Raw genomic sequence first — 24,307 nt, forward strand, 5'->3', positions numbered from 1 at the left:
GCTGAAGGGACAGTGGTCATAGCATTTGGTCATCAAGCCAAACACCCAGGTTCTATCCCCTACATTTCTAGTGTCCCCAACCTTTATTGCTTGAATACTGTATAGCTAAAAGTGATGTAAGTAGTAAACCACGTCATTGGCCAATGAATGGGACAATTTAAGTCTATGAATATATCAGAATCAGGCATTATTTCACATCTTCAGTAATCTATATATTTTACGTTTTCTTAATGTAATGATGAAAAGTCAGGATGATAGTCTTACATAAACTTATAATGTTGTGTACGTGTTTAATCCCTCAAGACACCCATTATGTACACTGACTTTTTCACAAATCTCATAGATACTGATGATACGTTATATCAAAGGTCTGTTGATGAATCTCTGTGTCTGTGAATCCCTGAGTTTATGGCTTGATAAATATTTACAGGTAATGGTGTGATCTTTGTTTAAGATTCTCATGATCTTGCCAGTTTGATATTATTGGTATCTTTAGATGCAATAACTTATAGTATGGTAAAGTATAGTATTTAAACAGTTTTTAGCACCAACATTGCATACCAGCGTTTGCATTCATCCAGTTAGATCTGAAGCCGATAGATACTACGACCAATGATCATGACGTACTTTATTGTACAACCATTTCATTTGTCACAAACATACAAGTTTATGTCCATTTCTGGTGTACCCAAGTGTAATATGGCTGAATAGTATTAAAAGATCAGGCTTTCCTTGTTATCAGGGATAACAATTATCATATTTGCTGTATTAAGAAGGTTGCTAATTATAACAGTCAATTTCTGAAAATAAATTCAACTCACAAATGTTTCTGAACAGTTCACTTTATTAGCACCCTGGGTGCATATTACAGCTGATACGGTAGTCGTTGTTGATTCAAGGCCTCTAACTCAGAAATAGGTTGACATTTTATTGAACAAACTACTAATATTGGAAGTCAGGATATGGTTTAAGAACATACTTGAATATGGCCAGTTTACATGATTTCATGAAAAACAAAATTTGCAATTAAATTACGTAATTCTGTCAGCACAAAACTATCAAAGGCATTTGGAAATCACAAGAACTATCTGAAGGTGCTACATTAGCTAGGTGAAGGACAAAAGAATATCCCAAGAGAAAGAATTCAGAATCAACAACTGCTCCCTTACTACCCAACATGAAACTGAATCTGTAGGTTTCTACCTCAAAGGCTGTTTATAATCTCACAGCGAGAGTCATGTATTTGTAATGCTAATATCAAGTGTAAAAGATGAAAGATAGAGCCAGTGGTGTTTGAGGAAAAAATTAACCTGACAAACGGGTCTTACACTGATGGTGAACATGTCACTACAAAAGATAGTGGAAGGCCAACATCACAAGCCTTACATCCTTTCAACTAGCTAGAGTTATGTGAATTTTAAAAAAAAGTAGTGTTCCCGTTAAATTTGCATGTATATTACTTCAACATATTTTCACCTTCATTCCAAGATAGTTTACTTTAATTTATATATGTTGAAATTTTCTCCTCACAGTTGTCGCATTCTGTTATTCCTTTTCACATTTTCACCCATTTACTCAGAGATATCTTGGTCTGATCATAACTAGGAAATCGCATTTAGTGATTTTTTCCCAAAATATTCTGATGACCCTCAATGTGATGTTGTGATGTTGGAAAACTGCTACGAGCAGCATAAAAGTTAACTCACTCACTCGCTTACCTTGGAAACTATAGCAAGTCCACTGTGAATCTAAACTGCTTTGATCATGTACTAAACTTTTGACAAACAAGTTGATGTAGTGTTAATCTATCCTTAAGCCAAGGTTTTTACCTGCTTTTTTGTTTTGCTTAATGTTATGATTGTTAACATTATTCAGTAAGTTGCCGTCACAATGAACTTGTTCTCATCTATTTCCTGCTAGAATGTCAGGGCTATCCTAAAAGCATGCCTCATGAGATGATCCTATGAATTTATGAAGAATATGAAATTCCAGTTCACAAATCCTAGGTTCTGCTTGTGTTGTATGTTTCTTTATTTGTCAAAAATATCACACTGGTAAAGCTGTGGACGGAAAACATGTTAACAGGCAATTCAAATGAATGAGGACATGATTGTTATATAAACACACAACTTCGAAGTAGATACCGATATATCTGTTGTAAGAGATGGTTTATTCAGGTTCTGTGCTATTTTCAGAAACTTGTTTGACAACTATTTACAACCATGATATCATAACTGAATGAAATACAGATTCTCATTGTAATATTTTAACACTGGGGCTATGTTTAGAAGGTAGTATATTTAGTAAGGTCAGTAAGAGCTTACATGAAAGGTTTTTGCAGGTCATTTTGCAGGGAATTGGTTTTTTGAACCAAGGGAGATAACAACAACCTTTAAAAACATTATGTTTATGTACAATGTGACACTATTGTGCAAAACTTTGAGGGGTCGAAATTAAGGCAACCTGAAATATAAATATGTGTTGTTAATGAACAGTTAAACACTGTTGTGTTCTGCTTAGAGCAGTTGAAATATGGTCAAACCAGAGTGAACAATTTGTGCTTGCTTTCATTTTATTTAGTCATCAGTTTACAGTTCTGTCAAAGCTTGGATAAGTCAGTGTGTTTTCCTCAGTCCTCAACCCTGTCAACAGAACGATAAGATCCTTGACTGTATTTGAGAATTAATATTCAAATATTAAAGAAACAGTGTTTCATGACAACTGCTCACAAACAGCAAATATTGAAATATAAATTTTATGAACCACACACATTTTCTTTCTCAGAAGATTCTATCACAGACATTACTAAGCTGCCCAAGTCTCTTGGCAGCATGTCAGACCAGTAAAGTAAACCATAGTTTCCCACCCAGATTTGATACATGAAGAGATATTAATCAATATTAAGGATAACACCATAACCAATTACTGGCAAATCTCAAAGCTATTTTACCCGGCACTATTCATGTTACCGATTTCGAGACCAAATCCTCAAATGGATTTGTAATCCCAGCTGATGCTATGTTCATTTAATGGATTCCAATGGTACTTTGACATTTTGCCACGATGCCAAAGCAAACAGACGTGTGTTGGTCATTTGTATTTGGATGCTGGATAAATTAGCAGGTAAATGGTAACATCTGTTTGTAATCGGATTATGCAGCTGATTACATTTCTTGAATTCCATACGATTTCTTCATCAGCTGGTGGGATATTTTTATAACATTTTATTGATCTAGGCCCCATTCCTCAAAGTGATCATAGCTCTACGACAGTCGTAAGTCTATGTTAGGACATGGGAGTTACCATCATCATAGCACTACGATCAATTTGAGGAACAGGGCCCTGCTTCTTTATCTTCAATATTAGTTGATAGGAAACATTTGATTTGATTATTTCAGGGGAGAGGGTTTCTTATATTTTTACTGCATTTACATGAAAATGTTGATAATCTGTCTAATTTGTTACATGCATATTTGTAACCAATTATTGTTTCATATAATAACCTGACAACTATTCGTTATTGTTAGTTAGGTGTAGGTGAACAAACTGATAAATTGAAATTGTTAGCATTTCAAAATTCTTCCTGTTGAATGAACAGGGTGTTAGTTGTCCACAATGGCTACTGAGTGTGGAATATCTTATGGTAGACATAGGAGTGATGTAAAAATAATTTTTGAATTGCCTCTTCAAAGACATAATGTTTGTGTATAATACAAATTTCTTGACCATAAAAGACAGGTATATATTTAAGGGATAACACCAGAGTGATCACAAGGGAAAACACTCATAGATGTAGCAGGCAATATCCTTGTTGTTAGTGGCAATGAACAGGATTAGGTTGTCTGATTCAGTGACATGGTTGACACGGTAGTTTAATGCTCGTACTGTTGATCACTGGATTGTCAGGTCGAGTCTTGAGTATTTACAGACCGTCATTTTACAGCTGAAATATTGCTGAGAGTGGCTTTTAACATCAAACAAACAATATCATAGATGATTGCCACCACCTTGGACAACAAGACTGATCTTTGCTGGAATATGATTGGCTGGCTTTAAACCTGGTTATTCTTTGTCACAAGTTATTTAATGGTGAACACATCACTCGATAATGACCTTCAAACATGTATGATTAAGTGTCAATGTAGCCTTGATTCAACATGAAAGGTTATCATTAACATGTACGTAAAGGCTTCCAGATCCTACAATATCACATGACTTGGCGTCACAACTGAATATGTCATTGAAAGGTAGGACAACAAGTGTCAAATATATGACAGTCTATGTACAGAGTTTACTGTGTCTTTTGAACTTATAATCAGCAGACCAAGACACCAACCTGTCTTTTCAAAACCATCAGGTGACATTGTTTCACAAAATCATTATATTTTCCTATTGCCCTATTTATGTCCAGAAAACAAGAGCAGATTTGCAGCACATTATTTATAATGATATTTATACACCATCAATATTCACCAGTGAAGGTCAGGGTCAGAATTGATCTTCACTAACCCATTCTTATCATAACATGTGACAAACAGGATCACATGGTCAGACTCACTGATGTGGTTGGCACATATCATCACTTATTAATTGCGTACTTCAATGCTGATGCTGTTGGTCACTGAATTATCTGGTCCAGACTCGATTGTTTACAGTCCGCCGCCATATACCTGGGATATTGCTGTGTGGCGTAAAACTAACTCACGCATTCTCTCCATCATGAACTTTACCGATCCACCAAAGTTCAATACATCTGAATGTATATTATCCGTATCATTTAACAGGATTAATAATCAACAACAAGGTCTGTTATTGGATTCATATGAATTTTGCAGATAATCTGAAAGTATATATATTTTACTGGAAATAGATGTGACATTATGTTTTATACAAACCTAATCAAACTTTATGAAAACCGTGACAATTTCACATATCTATTTTTGTATTCAAACCTTACATGTATTATGCATTGTCCAGATTTCATGACTTGTAGCCTCTAGACGAGTGCTTGTGGTTAAAGGTGTATAAATGTTAATAGTGTACAGGCTTGTTTAAGGTTACTTATACCCTGTTATAGATACTCTTTTAAGCAAGCAGGTTCTTGCTGACTAGTTTTCCACTTAAGACAATGGAATTTCCTGATGGTATCACTATGCTACTTGAATAAATCTTTATCATATATTGTTCCTTTGTTGAATTTTCATTTAAGTCTTCTGAGCAATTAGTTCTTTCATGCAAACATGTAACTCTTCTGCTTGTATGACATATTGCATCATCAGCAAATCTTTGCAGGACGATGGGATAGTCTAGTGTGTAAAGTGTTCTCCTGTCACACGGAAAAAAGGGGTTCTTGCTCATATTTTTCAACCAAAATCACCACAAAACAGACATTCTTCCTTCCCCAACTTCGCTGACTGAAGGTATTTTACAGGAGCTTCATGTAACATTGACTTCAGTTTTGACCTTCACCCAGACTCAACCCCGGGCTCAAAAGCATCATAGGAAACAGTGTTTCAGTCAAACAAACTTTCACAAATGTGTTAATGATAAACATGTGGCATGTTGGTAAAATAACCCAGAACCAAATTGCAGTTAACCTGTTTTGATAATAGGTAAACCCTGGTTTTCTAAACAAACTTGGGCCCTGTTTTACAAAGCTCCTGTAAGCCTAACATCTCGCAACTTTTGTCATAGCAATCAAACTTCCTATATTGTAACACTGAGTTACAATAGTCGTAGTTCTATGAGAGCTTGGTGAAACAGGCTCTGATTTCTCAAAGAACGGAAATAGTGTTCCCTACTCATTCATTGTTGACTTGTATACCTTTGACAAGTAGTAAATATTCTTCCCCAAAGTGTCATCATCATTTTTCAATGATATATAAATATATTTAAAAATAATTCATGCATGAACACACAGATGGTCAATTTGCATGTTCCTCATCTTGCACTGGGGCACCATGGCAACACACCGCAGATGGTGACTGTGAACAATTAGCCACTTTGGGTGAGATAGGGTAGCCTGCTGGTTAAAGCATTCACTCATCACACTGAAGACCTGTGATTGATTCCCCACATGGGTACAATGTGTTCAGTTCTCAATGAACTTTTGAATTTATAAAGGAATTAGATTTCTGAAATGATTAGTAAATAGATAAATGTTTTATGATTGGAGATTTGAATGGGTGACTCCGATTGTTGGCAGTTGTATCCTTGAGGGGGGTTAAAGTACTGTAAAGTTATCGTCCTCCTGGGAGGGTACGTGAGTCCCATGTGCGTTGAACTTTCCACTGTAATCGTGGTATATGTGTGTTTTTTGGTACGTGGCTAGATGTGTCTGAATTGATGGTGCCTCAAGAGATGGTGTAAATCCATTTAGGGTCCATCTAGGGTCCCAGTACAGTTGTAAGCTGTAAGTCCCCATGGTCACTAGTATGGTGATCTACCTCCAGTTGTTGGCAATATATAGCCTGCTTTTACCTTGTATTGTCATCTACTGTATAGATCTAATTATTAGTTTTAAATTTGAATATGTGATAATGTATTTTCTTACTGTCCTTCAGGGACAGGTTTTTATGATTTACAATTAATTACGTTGTATAAATTCATTGTTGTCATCACAATATGAGGAAATATTGCTGATGAGACAATAAATTGTAACTCACTCACTCTGGATTATTGCTAAAAGTGGCATAAAACTGTATTCACTCACTCATTCACTGTCATCTCTGAAGACAAACTTACAAGAGACTTGTCTAATGGATGACCAATGAGGCAACAACATATCGCATCAATGGTGGATTTATGCCCCCTCAGCAAATTTGTAGCTTGTTGTGTCGATGACAAAACATTTACTTTATCATAAGCATAAATATCACAAATCAGTATAATTTGGCAGTATATTTATTTCTTTTTGGTCAAATATATGTCAGAGCAATGATGGATTTATGCCCCCTCAGCAGATTTTTAACTTGTGTCAATGGCAAAATATTTACTTTATCATAAGCATAAATATCACAAATCAATATATATTTGGTAGAAAATTTATCTCACTTTGGTCAAATATAAATATGTTTAATGTTTGTATTATGAAACAAACCAAACCATCCAAAATTTCAGTGAGTAACACCATAACTAAATAACAAAAAATATACAAAAAATAATGATCTCATTGACTGAAATGTTAAGTACTGAATCACAGAAGTATCATAATATAAAATCACAAAACTTATATTGTGTAAATGTCACTTAATAATTTCTTCACAAGACCTGTAATCAACAAACATAAGCTTTTCTGATCCATGCCTCAAATTCAGTGTTCTACCATATTGTCTGTCTTTACTGTAGTCATGGTTTCATGCGACTTGCAAATGAGTGTTCAGTACACACTGTATTTGTATATTATATTCCGAGCAGTGCAAAATTTCATCCAACAGTCCACATGATCAGTCATTCATTCCAGGTAAAACAATTATCAAAACTACAGTTCGCTAAACTGTTTCTTCACAATACCCTTGCATTGCCAGTGAGGACCCATAAACTAATAATCAGGGGTCACTCGGACTCCATGCTTGTGAGTTGAGGTCCAACCCTACATGGTAATACATAAAGCTCTGAACAACTGTTTAGTTAAATAGAATGACACCACGATTATCCCTGTTAAGAGGTAAGTAGTATATTAGACAGACATGAAAAGAATGGGTCTTCAATATATAAGTTAGTGTACGTACCGCCTGACATTCATATATCTCTATGACAGTGAGGGTTTCCTAGCATCCCGAACATCAGTGCCATCCCAAGCATTTATACCATTTATTATACTATCAACGTTGGGACAATTTGGGTGTGGTGACACGTCAAAACGCTTGCCATTTCGCCAGACCCCAACTGGCACGATCCGTTTCTTTACTTTCCTAACTTGACCATAGCAATCCTCCAAGTCAATGTCACATTCCTCAATCTTCAACATAGTGATATCAGCCTCTCTACCCACCTGTCAACAGGTACAACATCATCAGTCAGTATCAAAAGGAACAGAAAACAAGACTAAAAGTATTCTGCATTATTCCTTAAAATGTTGTTAATACATTTTGTCAGTTACTATTACATATGTTCTTTCAAATACAACCTAAACAATGATTCTGTTGGGTAACTCCAACTCAAAGAAATCCATATTTGAGCAGTACACAATCATTTTTTAAAGATAAACTTATTTCATGCATTTGTTTTCTGTCATGTTTCTTGATCAGTACGTATAGAAAATTATTTTCAAATCAGTCTTTGAGTTTATTTCCAATTCATGTTTTCAGTCGTTCAAAGAACCACACAAAATATCCACCAGTTTTGTTGGATTTTCTTCTCTGCGGACCTAACAAAGGTTTATTTCATTCAAATTCTACATGCTCAATATTTACTGGATGGCAGTAACAGAAGACAAGTTAAACCTGTAAACAGTGATCAAAATGTCCGCCACTTGTATATCATGAAGGGTTGTTTTGGTCAAGTTCAGAGGCAGTCAGTCATTGATTTATAAAGCTGTACACCTTAACTTTACTCTCTCTCCTTTGTTCAATGTTCAGTGTTCACTGTGCCACCATTTATATAATCTTGTACTATTGTAAAAATATTCTAAACAGACTAGAGGAGCAGTGTTGATGTCAAACAGTGCTATTTCTACTGATTGTTGATGAAATATGTTGGAATCAAACCTGCAGAGATCCAAGACATTCCAACCGTTGAATGGCAGCAGCAGGTCTTGACGTCACAGAGGCGATGATCTCATTAAATGGCATGCCAAGGGCATACATCTTGGTCATGACTGTCACAAGGTCGTATGCTGGACCGTCCACACTTTCACAGTGGAGGTCAGTGCTGATGGTGTCTGGCCAGAATCCTTCTTGGGTGCATATTTCAGCCACTGTCCAGCTGAAGGAACCAGCACCATGTCCAATGTCGAAATAGATCCCCTTTCTTCTTGCTTCCCAAACATCAGGATGGACAGCTTTCTTGTCTCGTTCTAGGATGTGTGACAAGTGGGGCATGAATGCATGTGTGTAGATATCACCAGGGTTCATGTCAAATGGACAGCACAGTTTGCCTAAAAATAATCATAAATATGATAATCATGAATCATGAATTACACACAGAGATTAATACTGATGTGTTGGGCATGCTGAAAATACAGTTATATGTTTTAGTTCTTGTCTAATGCGGTATTCAGAAATATTCCAGTTATATGGTGGAGGTCAGTAAATATTTAAGTCTGGACCAGAAAATCCAATGACAAATAACATGCACATCGATGTACACAATTTGCATTCTATGACATGTCATCGTAGTTTGTTGTTTGTCATTTAACAAAATCACAAAGCATTATTCCCTTACTATAGCAGCAGTTGGTGACATAATCAAATCTGAAACAGACAAGTAATACATGCAGTTTACAATGACATGCATCAACAAAGTCTGACCACCCAGTGCTGTCAGCGTCAGATACAACAAGCACCTGTCCTCATGAGTACCTAATAATACTGAAAGACGTAGCATATTTAATAGAAATGGAAGGTCATATGTTTTGCGATGATGGTGAAGTATGTTTTAATATCGGGTTCAAGGGTATTTACTTGCCCAAATCAGAAACTTTATACCGACTGTGATTCAGTCAGTCCTCTTTATCCTAAAGGCCAGGCAGAGTAACAACAAGAACCCAATACTATACCAAGTGATTGAATCTACTGACCCTCTTCCTTCGCAACTGGGACTGTAGATATTGAGTGGTGCACCATAAGTGGAACCCCACTTTCAGTTGAAGCAGCCAGAGCCCTTCTGGAGAAACACAATGGGTGACAGTCCATAACCTAGTTGCCAACTTGTGCTTTCAGGGCAGAAATAGTTCTGGCTAAATAGTCTTGAGACTCAGAAGTGACAACATCTTTAAAGGGATGCAACTCTTTTAGCCCTATTTTTCGTGAAGGATTTTACTGCACATCAATCACCTAACTACATAAGGGCAATATACCTTCTCCAGTTACCATTTACACAGCTTTTATATTCCTCTCCACCACCTGTCCCTAGCTGTAAATCTCTTCCATACAGCATTCCACTACCTGCCTCTACCTGTATACCGCTACTCTACTTGTCCCTACCTGTATACTACCACTCCACTACCTGTATACTACCACTCCACTACCTGTCCCTACCTGTATAACGCTCCACCACCACCTGCCAATACCTGTATACCAGTTCCTCTACCTGTCCCTACCTGTATACCACTCCACTACCTGTCCCTATATGTATACCACTCCACCACCACCTGCCACTACCTGTATACCACTCAACTACCTGTCCCTTCCTGTATACCAGTTCCTCTTCCTGTCCCTACCTGTATACCACTCCACTACCTGTCCCTACATGTATACCACTCCACCACCACCTGCCACTACCTGTATACCACTCAACTACCTGTCCCTTCCTGCATACCACTCCACTACCTGTCCCTACCTGTATACCACTCCATTACCTATCCCTACCTGTAAACCACCCTACTACCTGTCCCTTCCTGTATACTACTACACTACCTGTACCTACCTGTATACCTCCTCTTCTATCCTGCCATTGTCCGTGCAACTCTCTGACACCCTGACCTTGACCCCTACAATCATGTCTGTATTCTGTGTAACACATCGGACACACTTGGACACATCCACCTGGTTCAGATGGTCGCACTCACCACCCGCGGCTGTAACAGAGGAGAGCATTTTAATAATATGTACACTTACACAAACATATGACCAGAAAATGGCTTCATATACAGCACCTACGTAGGGAATTGAACCCGGACTATCGACCATGATTCGCAGTGCGATTACGAATGGGTTTCGACAATTGCTTTGACTTTGCTTTGAGATTAGTCCTGTTTGTCCGGCTATTTGGGGGCTGGATGGTTACACTGGATGACCCCGGTATGGTGTGTGTCACCGTGACCTGACGGCGTGGATGCGTGCTTATCTTCTCAGTCACTGCTGATGCTCAACCTTATCCTCAATTTGTTTCTGCTCTTTGTTTTGTTGTTGTTGTTGTTGTTGTTGTTGTGTTATTGATATTTTAATACTAAATCCCTGTTACAGGGAGGGGCAAGGAGCCAGGAAATTCCTTGCATTCTTGGAACATATGATAAAATTGTCACACACACATGGATACCGAAGTAACAGAGTATAAACGCACACTACAAATGATCCACATGAATAGTGATAAGCTGTTGGTGTGAACGCACACGTGGATATCAAGCAAAGCTAAGATAGAACTTTTTCACATCTTTCCTTCACACTTGCCCAGGAAATATTGGGTATATACCAACCATCACAATATAACATTGCGAAGATGGATGTGACTGGACTCACAGTGAAAAGAGAAGACGATTCATTGTTTTGAGATCAGTGAACTGGAGTCTTGACAATGTGTTATTTATGCCATTATTGTTATGCAAGCGTAATGCAGATATGGCGCAAAACAACATTCAGCAAGGGACACAGTGTGCACGGCGTCAACTTTGAGAAATGAAATGGGTTCCCAGTCCCTGGTATTAAAAAATCGTTAATCTCAATTCAGGACTGAAGTTTCGATTGGGTCAGCACTTTCTGTAATGATATCCATTTTTCACCTATCTTCACTTCAGTTGTTGTTCGAAACCCACTCAGGTAGCCTACTGGTTAGAGCGTTCGCTCGTCACGTCGAAGACTCGGGTTCGATTCCCCACATGGCTACTATGTGTGAAGACCATTTCCGGGGTCTCCCGCCATGATATTGCTGGAATATTGCTAAAAGCGGGGTAAAACTGAACTCACTCAGTCGAAACGTTCTCAAACCTAAACTGTGAGAGTGAATAGGCCGAAAGTATCTGGCAAAACAAGATGGGGATGGGATACAATCCATGATACAGTATTGATTGAGGACACACTACTTTTGAGGCAATCAGTAAACAACCTACCCCCTGCCGAACATCCCGCTGACGCAAGTCCATGGGAAGCTATATGAAGGAAAGCCAGAAGTCGGGTATGGCTTCTCTCTGCGATGAACTTTCTTAATCCAGGAAATGTTGATGAACCTGTAGGTTAATAGTCGAGTCGATAACCTTATCATTTAAAGCACCAAGTCAACCCTGTTAAAACGTATTTTCTCTAATGAACGATAGCCGAGTAGACATCCGTTCATTTAAAGCATCAACTCAATCCTGTCAAATGTATGTTTTCTACATTAGTGTAAGGATTTAGAATCCGTTTTGATAGTGTCAAAGTGTCACTTATTTTAATACCAAAATCTGATACAATATTTTGAACAAATATACTACCCATCAAAAGTTTAGACTCACTAGTGTAAATCTAGCCACTTTCTTCTGTCAACTGTTCTAAGCTAGAGTTTGTAAAATATCTATTGTTTCCAGGTTCTGTTTACACATAAACTGATATACACATGTATTGTAAAACAAATTTGTAACGTTGAAAAGATTACCGTCATAAGTACAATAGATGATACATCTTATGTGACAATTTGAGAATTCTTAGCAAAACTTTACACCAAGGCACAGCTGTTCAACCTACGATATTTTCACATGGTTTTTAGCAATTTTATGCATGATCCTTGTACATTTCATCTGGTTCCTCCAAGCTAGTGGTTTTTAGCAATTTTATGCATGATCCTTGTACATTTCATCTGCGAATGATTTGCAGTTGGTTCCTCCAAGCTAGTGGAAAAATTCATCTTCAATGTAACCATATGTATATATGTAAATTAGTCTAAACTTTTGATAGATAGTATATACGTATACTGAGGGGAAAATGGGATTACATGGAAGTCCAAGTGTTCCCTTATTTTGTTCCCATGTTTCTTCACGGGCTATGAATAGAGGAACACTTTTCCTTTCATGTGATCCCTTATTTGTTTCCCTCAGTATATATGAGGGACTCTCTGCGAGGGAACTGGGCTGAACGCCAATCTGTGGAGTAGAACATTTAGTAAAAGCTAAACCGGGTTTAGAACCCACGATCTTAGCCTTCTGGTCTGTTCAAAGGACACAAAAAAGACATCTTCGGTGCTAACGTAATCGTAACTCTATAGCATCTCACTGTCCTTGAGGGGCGATGGGGTAGCCTAGTGGTTAAAGCGTTCGCTCGTCACGCCGAAGACCCGGGTTCGATTCCCCATATGGGTACAATGTGTGAGGCCCATTTTCTGGTGTCCCCCGCCGTGATATCGCTGGAATATTGCTAAAAGCGGCTTAAAACCAAACTCACTCACTCACTCTCCCTGAATCATATCATTGTCCCCACTGCCTAGTCCACCGTGCAATGCTTAAGTCCTGAATTAAGCAAGCTCAGATTTCCCCTGGTCCTGAATCTCCCAACTCACTGGTCCTCTTTTCAGTTTAAATGATTTATTTGTTACTATCAAAACGACACTGTCAGGGGCTAAGAGTTAGCCTATCGTAACTCCCGCACCTTAACAAAGACTCCCGACTATCGTAGCGCTTAGACTGGTTCTACTACGTCTGTTCGTACAATAGGTGGAAACTACCCAAAACCCACAAATAAATATGTAACACTAGACTCCAAAATGAAAGAGCGAATTATTTCAGCTGACGTGAGCTAAAATCAGCAGAGGAGATCAAGTTCTCTGCATCCTTTAGGCATGTATATGCACTGAACTACCCGAACATCTAACAATGCTGTTGCAGTTGCATGGCACGTGATCTTCACGTACAGCTGTGAAGAAAGGGTGCCCTTTTTCTCACATGAGCTGTCATTGCATCAGTATGCGAAGTGCATATATAATATGTCGTGCATGCAACGGAATGCTAATTGGAAAATAAGTGTCAGTGTTGCGGATAATGTATTAAACACGAAGCTGTCTTTGCCGGTTCATTATTATTGTAAGCCACCGAATCGATAGAACGAATCTATCGCAGCTCCTTCATGATGCGTCAGCTGTGTACAAAATCGAAGTAAAAGAACACCCTCTATCGTAAAGTTGTGTCGAATCAAAGGGTCTACGAAGTTTGGTTCGTAACAACCGTATCTCGTTACAGGCATTTCCACAGAAACATATATCAAGTGGCCGGGGACCCCAAAACAGTTCGCTAAACCCGGTATTTCGACATAAACCTTGTTTACTGTGCTTCCAAATAACTATAGTTCCGCCCTGGTAAATTCGTGGCAATGGATTCGACATATCAGTATCAGTTAGTAATTTCATTAAATAAGATATTTCAATGGCAATGGATTCGACATATCAGTATCAGTTAGTAAATTCATTAAATAAGATATTTCAATGGCAATGGATTCGACATATCAGTATCAGTTAGTAAATTCAATACAACAGATATTTCACACTGTGCTTACATCTGGGTCTAACAGATTGCCACCGTCGTGATGAAGCAGTCCCTGCAGAGATTACAGGTTGGTATGTAGATGGGCATAGATCTCCATCGACCTCTGCTAGTCGTAAGATTTGTTGTTAAACGCCGCATTCAGTAATATTCTAGCTAAATGGCGGCAGCCTGTGTGTAATTAACGCTGGACCAGACGATCCAATGATCAACGGCATGAGCATCGTTCTACGCACTTGGAATACGATGACAGTCAGCGAGCCTGACACCCAGATCCCGTTAGTCGCCTCTTACAGAGAGCTAGGGTGGCTGAAGACCAATTCCTACTCGGATCTTCACGGGTTAAGACAGATCCAGAACATTACTTAATTTCTTAAGAGTGCACTGAAAACTAACCGATGTTTTGTGTTAACGGATTGTTTGATTGGAGTCGTCTAACCCAATGACAAATACCAGACATCCACTTTCACACTGACGTTTATGCCCCATATGTTGAAACGTAACCAGTATCATACAATCATATTATATGTGCTCATGTGTACATTAGGACTTCTGCCTAGCCAGCATTGTTTCTGTATTTCGTCTGTGAGGTCATTAAACAATAAAACGTAATAAAACGTGACGTTAGTGAAGAGGGCCGTCACACATGCATATCGTGTTTTAATGCACAAAGGTACATGAATAGCATGGGAAATAAACAAAATTATTACACTCGAGAAAGTATGACATACGAAAGTCATCCTCTCATTCAAATTTCACGCTCGTTTGGTATAGGTCGTACGGCACACTTGATTGTGCAATAATTTCTCTAAATTATAGCACAGGTGATCATTTGACAAATACCACCTACATACTTTCATGTAGACTTAAAACATGCCCCTTATGTGTAGTTGGGATAATATTTTCAATCATCTAATGATGAATAAAAAAAAACATTGTCTACACAATAAATGTCATCTCTCTCGGTCGGTGACAGTTCTGCGGTTACCCTGCAGGAAATATCTCTTAACACCCCCGAGAAAAAATACTCCCCAAAACATACACTGTCTCCCCAACCGCGGTGACGTGTAACCTTTCATCGACATCAGTAATTGCGGATGTGGCGACACCGGTTTACATTCGGTATAGCACGAGGGTCTCCAGAGAATATCGCGTAACACCTAACTTTGGCTCAGTTTTCCACAGACGCAATCCCCGTCGATAATGTCACCGTTGATGCAAGTTGACTGTCGTCACTGGCAAGGGTGCAGTACATGTTACGTTATCATAGAACGTGGCGCTCAAAAGTATTTTCGGACCATGATTACACATATCACGTGATAGGTATGGTTTATCTTGTCTAGACGAGTGTTCAACGGTTTCGTGTGATTATGAAAAGGAATTTTGTTAGCTTCGAATGTATATATTTCAGTTTTTGACAGGAGCACTATTATATTCAGCCTCTATAGCGGAGCGCTTGATGAAACAGTATGGGCATGATAAATGATGCGTTGTATGTTCCCCGGGAAGTTGAGAATAGAGGTCACAATGATCCAGGGACGAACGTAATAACACTGCGCCATGAGCATTCGCGTGGAATGACTCATGAAAGATGCAGCAGCATCTTTGTAGTAGTAGTAGTAGTAGTCGTAGTAGTAGTCGTAGTCGTAGTAGTAGTAGTAGTAGTAGTAGTAGTAGTAGTAGTAGTAGTAGTAGTAGTAACAGCAGTGGTCGCAATAGGAGTAGCAGAAGCAGCAGGGGTTGCAGCAGGTGTAGCAGAAGCGGGGGGGGCGCGGTTACAGTAGTAGTAGCAGCAGGGGGTGCAGTAGCAGGGGTTGCAGTAGGAATAGCAGCAGCAGCAGGGGTTGCAGTAGGAATAGTAGCAGCAGCAGAGGGGTTGCAGTAGAAGTAGTTGCAGGGGAGTTGCAGTAGGAGTAGTAGCAGCAGAAGGAGTTGCAGTACGAGTAGTCTTTTTGATTTGCAATCATAAAACTAGCTCAACGATTCGCTTTGTATTTTACTGCCGCTTCACAAGGTTGGGGCTTTGTCAAGTCTACGCGATGGATTGTCAACTGTACGTTTCTCCAACAACCATTACAGAAACATCTCAATATGTTTGACGAAAAGATGACTCAGCAAATATACACACACCTCGGGAAACAGTTACAGATGTGTGCATGCAAAGGACTTCCCCAGGAAAGTGAATAAGCTCTAAATATGAACATGACTTAAATCGAGTGATGTTGGAATACAAAGCAGGATGATATGACCTTTTCTTATTCATAAATGCTGGATGGAAAATTGGAGACACCACGTCACGGAATATTGATAATACAGCTTCTAAATCTAGCTCGTAAGGCCATTTGATATTGCCATGTTATTGTCACTATGGGTGCTATTGAAACGTCACAACGTTATTGATTCGAACAAAACATGTATGTAAATGTGTTTTACAACCTTGGTTAAATATTAATTCAAAGCGTGTTTATTCATATATTTACTAAGCATGTATTTTGAAGGTCCTCCTTCAAACATTATTTATGTATCTAATAACCATGGCCATGGTTCAGTTCATATTTTTCGATTTTTTTTTATATCAAAGTGAGTGAGTTTAGTTTTACGCCGCTTTTTAGCAATATTCCAGCAATATCACGGCGGGGGACACCAGAAAATAGGCTTCACACATTGTACCCATGTGGGGAATCAAACCCGGATCTTCGACGTGACGAGAGAACGATTTAACCACTAGGCTACCCCACCGCCCCCGTCTATATTAAACTTTACACTTATATTGTAAAACAAATATATGTACATTTGTCGCTTTAGGAACACCAGAAATGGGCTTTACACATTGTACCCATGTAGGTATGGTACCTGGGCATTGGTGTGAAGAGTATAACTCTTGGGACTTCTTTAATGATTGAGAGAGTGGAGGGCGTGTTCGGACATCATTAATGATTGAACCCTTGACTTGTTCCAGACCAGGAGAAGCCTTGGGCACTTGACTACCCAATTAGCATCTGCGAGTGTGAATATGATGGAATGTCGCACTCATCACTAATGATGTTCATAAGGAAGCACGCACTGAACCCATCTGATAACTCGAAGCTGGCTCTTCGGTGTGACGAGCGGATGCTTTGTTTCCGTTGGGCCACGCGAAAGATAACATGAAATCTGCCAAAAACAAAATAGATGAAGTGACATGTACAAAGTGAACAGCGACGCTGGGCATGGAGGTCACGATGACCCGAGTTCAGCTTTGGCACGAACTATGACCACCTGATCCCCATATAAATTTCGTGAAAGGGGGTTCAAGGGATATATCCACTCTTCAAAACAAAACGATTGTGGATCACTGCATCAAGTCCCACTCAGCCAAGCTGATTCATGGGCGTTTGTAACTCTAACAGCAGTAACTCGCGACTGATTGTTGTTGCAAAAATGTGAGGCCTTTGACTGGTCCGTTGCCAGCCTTGTCAGTGGGTCTGCACGCACAGCCAGGTCTTTGCGCTGCGGCTATCTTAGTTCTGTGTCACTTACGATCATCAAAGCTCCAAAGATCACTTTCAGCAAGAGGGCCCTGAGTCCGGAGGCAACTCCGTTTACTTCCCTTGGTCAATGCACAGTAAAAAAAAATCACTTAACTCCAAATTTTTAAGTAAATCAAATGAAGGGACACTTGTGAGACGGTACGTCAACGAGGCAGCAGCAGAAGTAGTAGTAGAAAAGGCAGTAGTAGCAGTTGCACTAGGAAAAGTAGTAGTAGTAGAAAAACGTAGTGGTAGTAGTAATTGTAGAAAAAGTAGTAGTAGTAGTAGTAGTAGTAGTAGTAGTAGTAGTAGTAGTAGTGTAGTAGTAGAAGCAGCAGTAGTAACCGTAGCAGCAACGCAGCAGTCATGTCAGTTTGTAATTTTGGCTTTTGATTGGGGTGGGGGCACAGGGGGAACCCTTACCAGAAGGAGTAATAGTAAACACATTAAATACCCGTGGAAATGTACGATGTTGAAATATTGCATTCTACTGAATCTTGCGAATGGGTTCACAGACAGCGTCATCAAAAAGACCATTACCTCGTCGAGCCAGAAATTCGATACCGTGCACTTTTAGATCCTGCACTGCTACATGTATCAGCGCACTTGACGAGACGTGATGGTGTATATACGTTAGCAGTCGGTTTGAGCTTCTCTGACTGATACCATTACTGCCTGGTTTCATCCCCTGTCTTGTACCACATCCGACATAAATGCAATTCCCAAATCACGTAATTCTTTCAGCTTGCTTCGTGAGCTTTGACATAAGCAGGCTTTCCCCCGATAAGTAATTTTCTCCCGCAATCCACGAGCGTGAGTGAAGGGACACACCCACCTGCCGAACCTGCGTCGACAGCAGTCGTGACGCCACGTGCAAGACAATGATCATCGATATTTATGCCTAACGGAGTTGCATGTTGATAGGCGTGCACGTGACAATCGATCATCCCAGGAATCACAATGTACCCGTCTGCACGGACCACATGCTGAAGGTCAAAGGTTACGGACGAGTCCATGTCGATCACTGCAATTTTCCCATTGCGTATACCTATACTCCCCATTCCATCGAGGCCTGTGGCAGGATTAACGATTCGGCCACCACATATGGCGAAATCCACTTGTTCCATTGTTTCGAGCCGTTTATGTATACACCCGTGAATAAAACTACTACTGTGCACACTCAGCGCTATAATCCAAACCTCGGGAGCTAATTTACAAGTATTGTTTGCTGGACACAGAAAGTAGGCCAGTCTCGTCCGAAATCACGAGGTGTATAGTCGGTTTCATATAATGTCGGTGACGGGACAGGTAAATTTCGCTGGTATATTCATTTCCTTGTACACATATGACGTATAGAAAATAGTTGCCGCCATTACTGTAACACATTCCTACTTCTAACTTACAATAAAGTATTGTCTTTGGCACCCATCTTCAACACAGTCAGCTTCTGGCGAATCATCTGTCGATCATTTTATCATAATTTACCTGCACGCGGGCCTGCACACGTTGTTAACTGGATTTGATACTTAGAAACTATATTTTTCTCTTCTGAAGGGAGTATTTATGTCTAGCCAGTATCAGTGACACATCGTACGTTTTGAGTGGGAATCTAGTGTCTACTTTGGCGTTCCAACACTGAAACAGAGCACCGAGAAACAGGCACACAGTTTACCGTAAGAACCATTGTAAAATGCTCACAATACACAAAAATATTGTCTCGATCAATATGTGTGTGTATTTTTTTAAATATGATAATAATGTAAGAGAATAATCTTTGAACGAGTAGTTAGAATATGTGTGTTGTATTTTTTGGTAAATTATTGTATGAGTAAATCAAGATGAAATATTACGATACGTGCCAAACATTAATATATGTGTCGTATGTCGCTTGTGTCATGCGTCAAAATAGTGTCCTAACCACTTAAAGTAGCTAGCGTTGATCGCACGACACGCATCACGTCATCGTGAATCACGTGCTTCAGTAAAACAGTTGAGAAACCACATAGAGGACATTCCGGTCACTCACATTTGGTCGCTTTCAGAAATGGGGGTGAGGATAATTAAGTGTGAAATCTGGATGACCTGTAATGTTGGGATGGTGTTGGTCTTGTGTGGGTGCGAAGGTGTCGAGTGCAGGTGTCCGTCAGTGGTTTGTGCGGTCCAGAGTTAATTATCGACAAGCCGCCATGATATGTTTAGATAACAATGTCGTAAAATACAATAACACTTATCAGTATGATGCAAATAATGTTTCCATGTTTCAGTCCACACTGAGGTTAACATTAGAAGAAAGACACACTGGCTTTACGTGATAAGGATACTGATTACTGAGGTTCGGTTCCATTTTTAACGTCATTTGATCAACAACAAAAAATTAGACAAAGCCAAAACCAAACACGTAAATTTGTATGAGCAAGCACCCGGTAGATATGAACAAAGTTTTCAGTGTTAAATAGAAGTGTGATATAATCACATATCATGCGTTGTATTAGATCTGTCTGCTTTGTGAAGACATCTCTGCAGAGGTGATGATCGAGACGAACGAACACTATATATTGCCAGTACCATGAATACCAGAATGTTCGGAATACCCGCTTCGTGTCCTCTGTGCAGACACTGGGAGGCTAGTCGATTCGGTTTCATGTGGTTCTGGGTTATTTTTTTCTAGCCTGCTCTCAGCAATATTCCACGTTCATGACTACTGTCTACACATCATGGAGTCTAATGGTTGGTGTCATGAGCAACGAACGTCGAGGTCACCGTGGCACGGAAACCAGCTCGAAAGATTTCTTCGGTTACCCATAATGATACTGGCTACAATCAGTCTTCAGTAACTCATGCTTGTCGTAAGAGGTGACTAACGGGATCGGGTGGTCAGGCTCGCTAACTTGGTTCACACATGTCATCGCATCACAGTAACGTAGATCGATGCTCATGTTGTTGATCACTGGATTGTCTTTTCCCGACTCGATTATTTACGGACCCCCACCATATATTGTTGTGGGCACCGTAAACCTAAACTCACTCACTCATTATCTGCATGGTGATGAACACGATTGGTCCTTGGCTCGATTTTCGTTAAACCCACGAGCACAGATTGACTGACACTACCAGCTGTGAATCACCGGGAGGGAATTCGGGTGGTGATCGGGAGATGCTTGACACAACTCCGCACAGTGCTGTGGGCCTTTGAAACAACCGGGCTACCGTACCCTAGTGCGCAGGTTGAAACCTTGCACGCAATGCATGTTGAGAATTAGCACTCACCAAATCTGTTGGCTGAAACCTGTGTGTTTCTTCTCAGTGCGTGGTCATTAACGACTGAGCGGATTTGCGCATGCGTCTTGGATCGAGGAAATCGCAGGTCATGTGTCTCACTAACTTGCCGCACAACCGGCGTGCCAACACGTTGCATACTTATATAATAGACTTTACGTCGACGATCTAGGATTGGGATGTTAAATTTAAACGTGTCTTTGAATGAGCTAATCGCATTATTCTTTATCCGCGAGCTAAATATCAACTGTAAGGGATTACATCAAAAGGAATTAAGGAAAACAACGAGGATTACATAAGAGGACATGTTTGTCATCAATATCTTCTAGGGGAAAAGTAGATTTAAACACTCAAAAGCTATTTAGGAAATATACACCACTGTGAACCTGAGTGAGTGCTTGCGGGCGTATGCGTTTTACTTTGTGTGAAACCCATACCTGGACCCCGTTCCTTAAAGCGATCGTCCGACAGTCGCAATTAAGTCTATGTTAAACTAGGTGAGCTATGACTGTCATAGCGCTGCGATAGCTTTCAGGAACGAGGCCATGGTGTCCCCAGTCATGCATTCGTAACTACTCGCCTCTTTCCGTAACCTGCATCCGGCTTTCCGGAATGACCCGAGTAGTTACGAATACCCAGTCATGATGTTGCTGGAATATTGCTAAAGACGGCGCAAAACTATTCTCATCCACTTAACTGAGTCAGAGCTCATAGCAAATATTCGAGCACTATTTCGTCTTTATTAGTAAGGACACCATAAATATGCGATTCGAGTACGGTACTGTAAGGAGACTGGTTTCACCCCAATCATTTTGGCTATGAAAACGAAACTATAGTCACTGCGGTATACAGGGTGTTTGACTAAATATATGATAAGGTTTGATCGATAGTGTAAGCGCTGACAAACGCATTTGATTTTCGACCACAAAACAAGTGTATTAATTTAAGCACCTTTGCTAATGTCCTGCTAATGTTGCTGATGTCGTGTAGCGTTGAAATGAGGGTTTTGTGTGGTATTGACACATTGTCTGGCTTAATTAGACCAATAAATACACTGTAGACTGTCATACATCTTGAAGTAAGCAGACAAGGAACGTAGTGTTAGAGGGAACAAAACAGAATTTGGTATGTCTTCATTTTACGAAAAGATCTGGTTTGTTAAGAAAATAATTACCAACATATTATTGTTGTTGCTCTTGTCATGTCGTTGAAAATCAATTCAAATTGAAATGATCGTAAATAATGTCACCCTGACGTTTCTCGATGGTGTATAGTAGTAATCTAGTCGCACCACAAATGTTAGGGTTGTTGGAACATTTTCATTATTTCCTCGTTAACTACAGGTTTTGTGCGTATTTTAGATTATCTACGGCATTCGAGATACTTTCACGGTTGGGGTTGTTTTAATGTTTTATGATACATCATAGCAATAGTCTGAGAGTCGGTGCATATGGAAGACTACAGTGCCCAATAATATATAGCGGAAAGACACAGATCACTGTTCCACACGAGAACCTGTGGAAAACAGGATAATATATTCCGCCATGTCTCTGTCAGAGCTCAATGAACAAACACAACGCCACAGACTCAAGGGAGTATTTTCTGAAACAGGCTATAGCTGGATGAAAGGTCGGAACTGAATCTGAAAGCTATGACGTCACTTCTCTCTCTGTGCTATTCCTAGCGCGTCGAAACGATCCAACGATGTATACTCACGCTGGCGGATAGGTTTATGGAACGCGTTTGTTTCATTAAACCATGTAGTTAAAGAAGAAATGGTTCGAGAAACACGGTATTTGTTGGTTAGAAACCTACCTGAAAAGTGTACGGAAGATTCAGTGAATAACCATTTTCAACGGTAAGTCACCTCATACTATTTTTGTGGCTGTGGCCGTTCGGTTGTACCCTCGGCCATTTTGAGCCAGTCTGGGTATAAGAAATGATTGACATTTGGCGCAAAAGAAACGATACATATAGTTGACATGTAATATGCATAGGTTTGTACGATATCTGCTGTATTTTTGTGTTTTGATCCATGTTTATTTCGGCTGCAATGACAGACCATACTGCTCCTGTTAGTAATAAACATGGCGTATTCAAGGTTCGTCTGTGATCGAAGCCCTACCGTTGCTTGACATGTGCTCGCTTCGCTTTATCAATATGGGTCACATTTGATTTCCCATGGTCTCAAAACCTTTCACATCACATTTCTTGTGTTTATAATCGTGTAGTCATGAGAGAGATGTGGGTGTATTGAAATGTGCAAAGCACGTGCTCGTTTGTGAAAGGTGTTTCGTTGAAAACACGAGTAACACTGGTTGGTTTGTAAACGAATAAAGTCATTTCAATATTTTTTCGTGCATCTCCTTAGTGTCGGAGACGTTATATTTGCTATAAAATATGGCCCTAAACATAGATTACATAATGTTATCGAGTATTCAGTCGATCGATCTCACACATCTAACTAAACGTTAATACGTGCGAAAAAAAGACTGCAGATCAGTTTTGGAGTGCCTTTCATTTTCAAATATCAACAGCCAACAAGCAACTTCTCAAAGCTGAAGTGTACTCGTAAGAGCGAGACACATGCAGTTCTTCGTCAAAAAGAAAAACGTGGAACTGTGCTTATTTGGATAATTTTTAATACTCAGTGGTTTATGTTGGTAACAATGTTTCTAAGTGTACAACCTAGTGACATTCTTGTTCCTGGAACGAACGAACCTGTACAACTGAATGTCAGTCCTACAGCAGTCACATATTTCCAGAGGAGTTTGCAGATTATCTGTGGCCTGGAAGACATGACTGTTGAATATTGATTAACAGAAAAAGCTTTCCGTTTGAGAAATGGTTGTATGGAAACAGTCTTTTCATGGGAACCTATGCTCTTGATTTGCATCGACTATCATGTCATGCAATATAAGATGAGTACGTCTGCACTGTTATATTGATTTTTTTTTGCATTTTTCAGGATAATTTTATTGTAGGAGTCATCACTATGTTATGTATATATAATGGCTTTTATTGTTATCAGTAGCCATAGTATTTGTAGGTATTGGTTGAAATATTGGAGGAATAAGTAAGGTTATTTGATATGGAATTGCTAAAACATTCCAACACTCCATGTGACTTTCTAATGTGTGAA

General features: G+C 39.5%; 2 protein-coding genes across 6 annotated transcripts in view; one reads left to right on the top strand and one right to left on the bottom strand.

Moving 5' to 3' along the window:
* Positions 1 to 6,885: 6,885 nt before the first annotated feature.
* On the bottom strand, positions 6,886 to 19,350 carry LOC137268533 (deacetylase Atu3266-like). Of its 2 annotated transcripts, none has more exons than XM_067803103.1 (6): positions 18,725 to 19,350; positions 11,987 to 12,103; positions 10,588 to 10,738; positions 9,740 to 9,825; positions 8,709 to 9,097; positions 6,886 to 7,993 (listed from the first exon to the last, which is right to left on the bottom strand). In XM_067803103.1, the coding sequence occupies exons 1-6, from the start codon at positions 19,014 to 19,016 to the stop codon at positions 7,751 to 7,753; spliced, it is 1,278 nt and encodes a 425-aa protein (XP_067659204.1). In that variant the 5' UTR covers positions 19,017 to 19,350; the 3' UTR covers positions 6,886 to 7,750. The 2 variants fall into 2 exon arrangements, with proteins under 2 accessions (XP_067659204.1, XP_067659205.1); XM_067803104.1 differs by having other exon boundaries at positions 6,888 to 7,993; positions 18,430 to 19,149.
* A 3,490-nt stretch (positions 19,351 to 22,840) lies between these two features.
* Positions 22,841 to 24,307, top strand: part of LOC137268865 (protein split ends-like) — a 59,639-nt gene continuing 58,172 nt past the window's right edge. For all 4 annotated transcript variants that reach the window (XM_067803440.1, XM_067803441.1, XM_067803442.1 and 1 more), the window contains exon 1: positions 22,841 to 23,023. In XM_067803440.1, the coding sequence (XP_067659541.1) occupies positions 22,941 to 23,023 (83 nt within the window). In that variant the 5' untranslated portion in view covers positions 22,841 to 22,940. The remainder of the gene's footprint in view (positions 23,024 to 24,307) is intronic.

The sequence above is a fragment of the Haliotis asinina genome, chromosome 16, assembly GCF_037392515.1.
Source record: "Haliotis asinina isolate JCU_RB_2024 chromosome 16, JCU_Hal_asi_v2, whole genome shotgun sequence".
NCBI lineage: Eukaryota > Metazoa > Mollusca > Gastropoda > Lepetellida > Haliotidae > Haliotis > Haliotis asinina.

What these genes read in the sequence shown, in the direction of transcription:
- LOC137268533 (XM_067803103.1), bottom strand. Translation starts at nt 19,016, where the DNA reads ATGGAACAAGTGGATTTCGCCATATGTGGTGGCCGAATCGTTAATCCT. An exon ending in AGCGGGATGTTCGGCAGGGG is followed by an intron (nt 10,739 to 11,986) that starts GTAGGTTGTTTA and finishes CCTCTGTTACAG; the next exon opens with CCGCGGGTGGTGAGTGCGAC. An exon ending in AATGTCTTGGATCTCTGCAG is followed by an intron (nt 7,994 to 8,708) that starts GTTTGATTCCAA and finishes ACCTGTTGACAG; the next exon opens with GTGGGTAGAGAGGCTGATAT.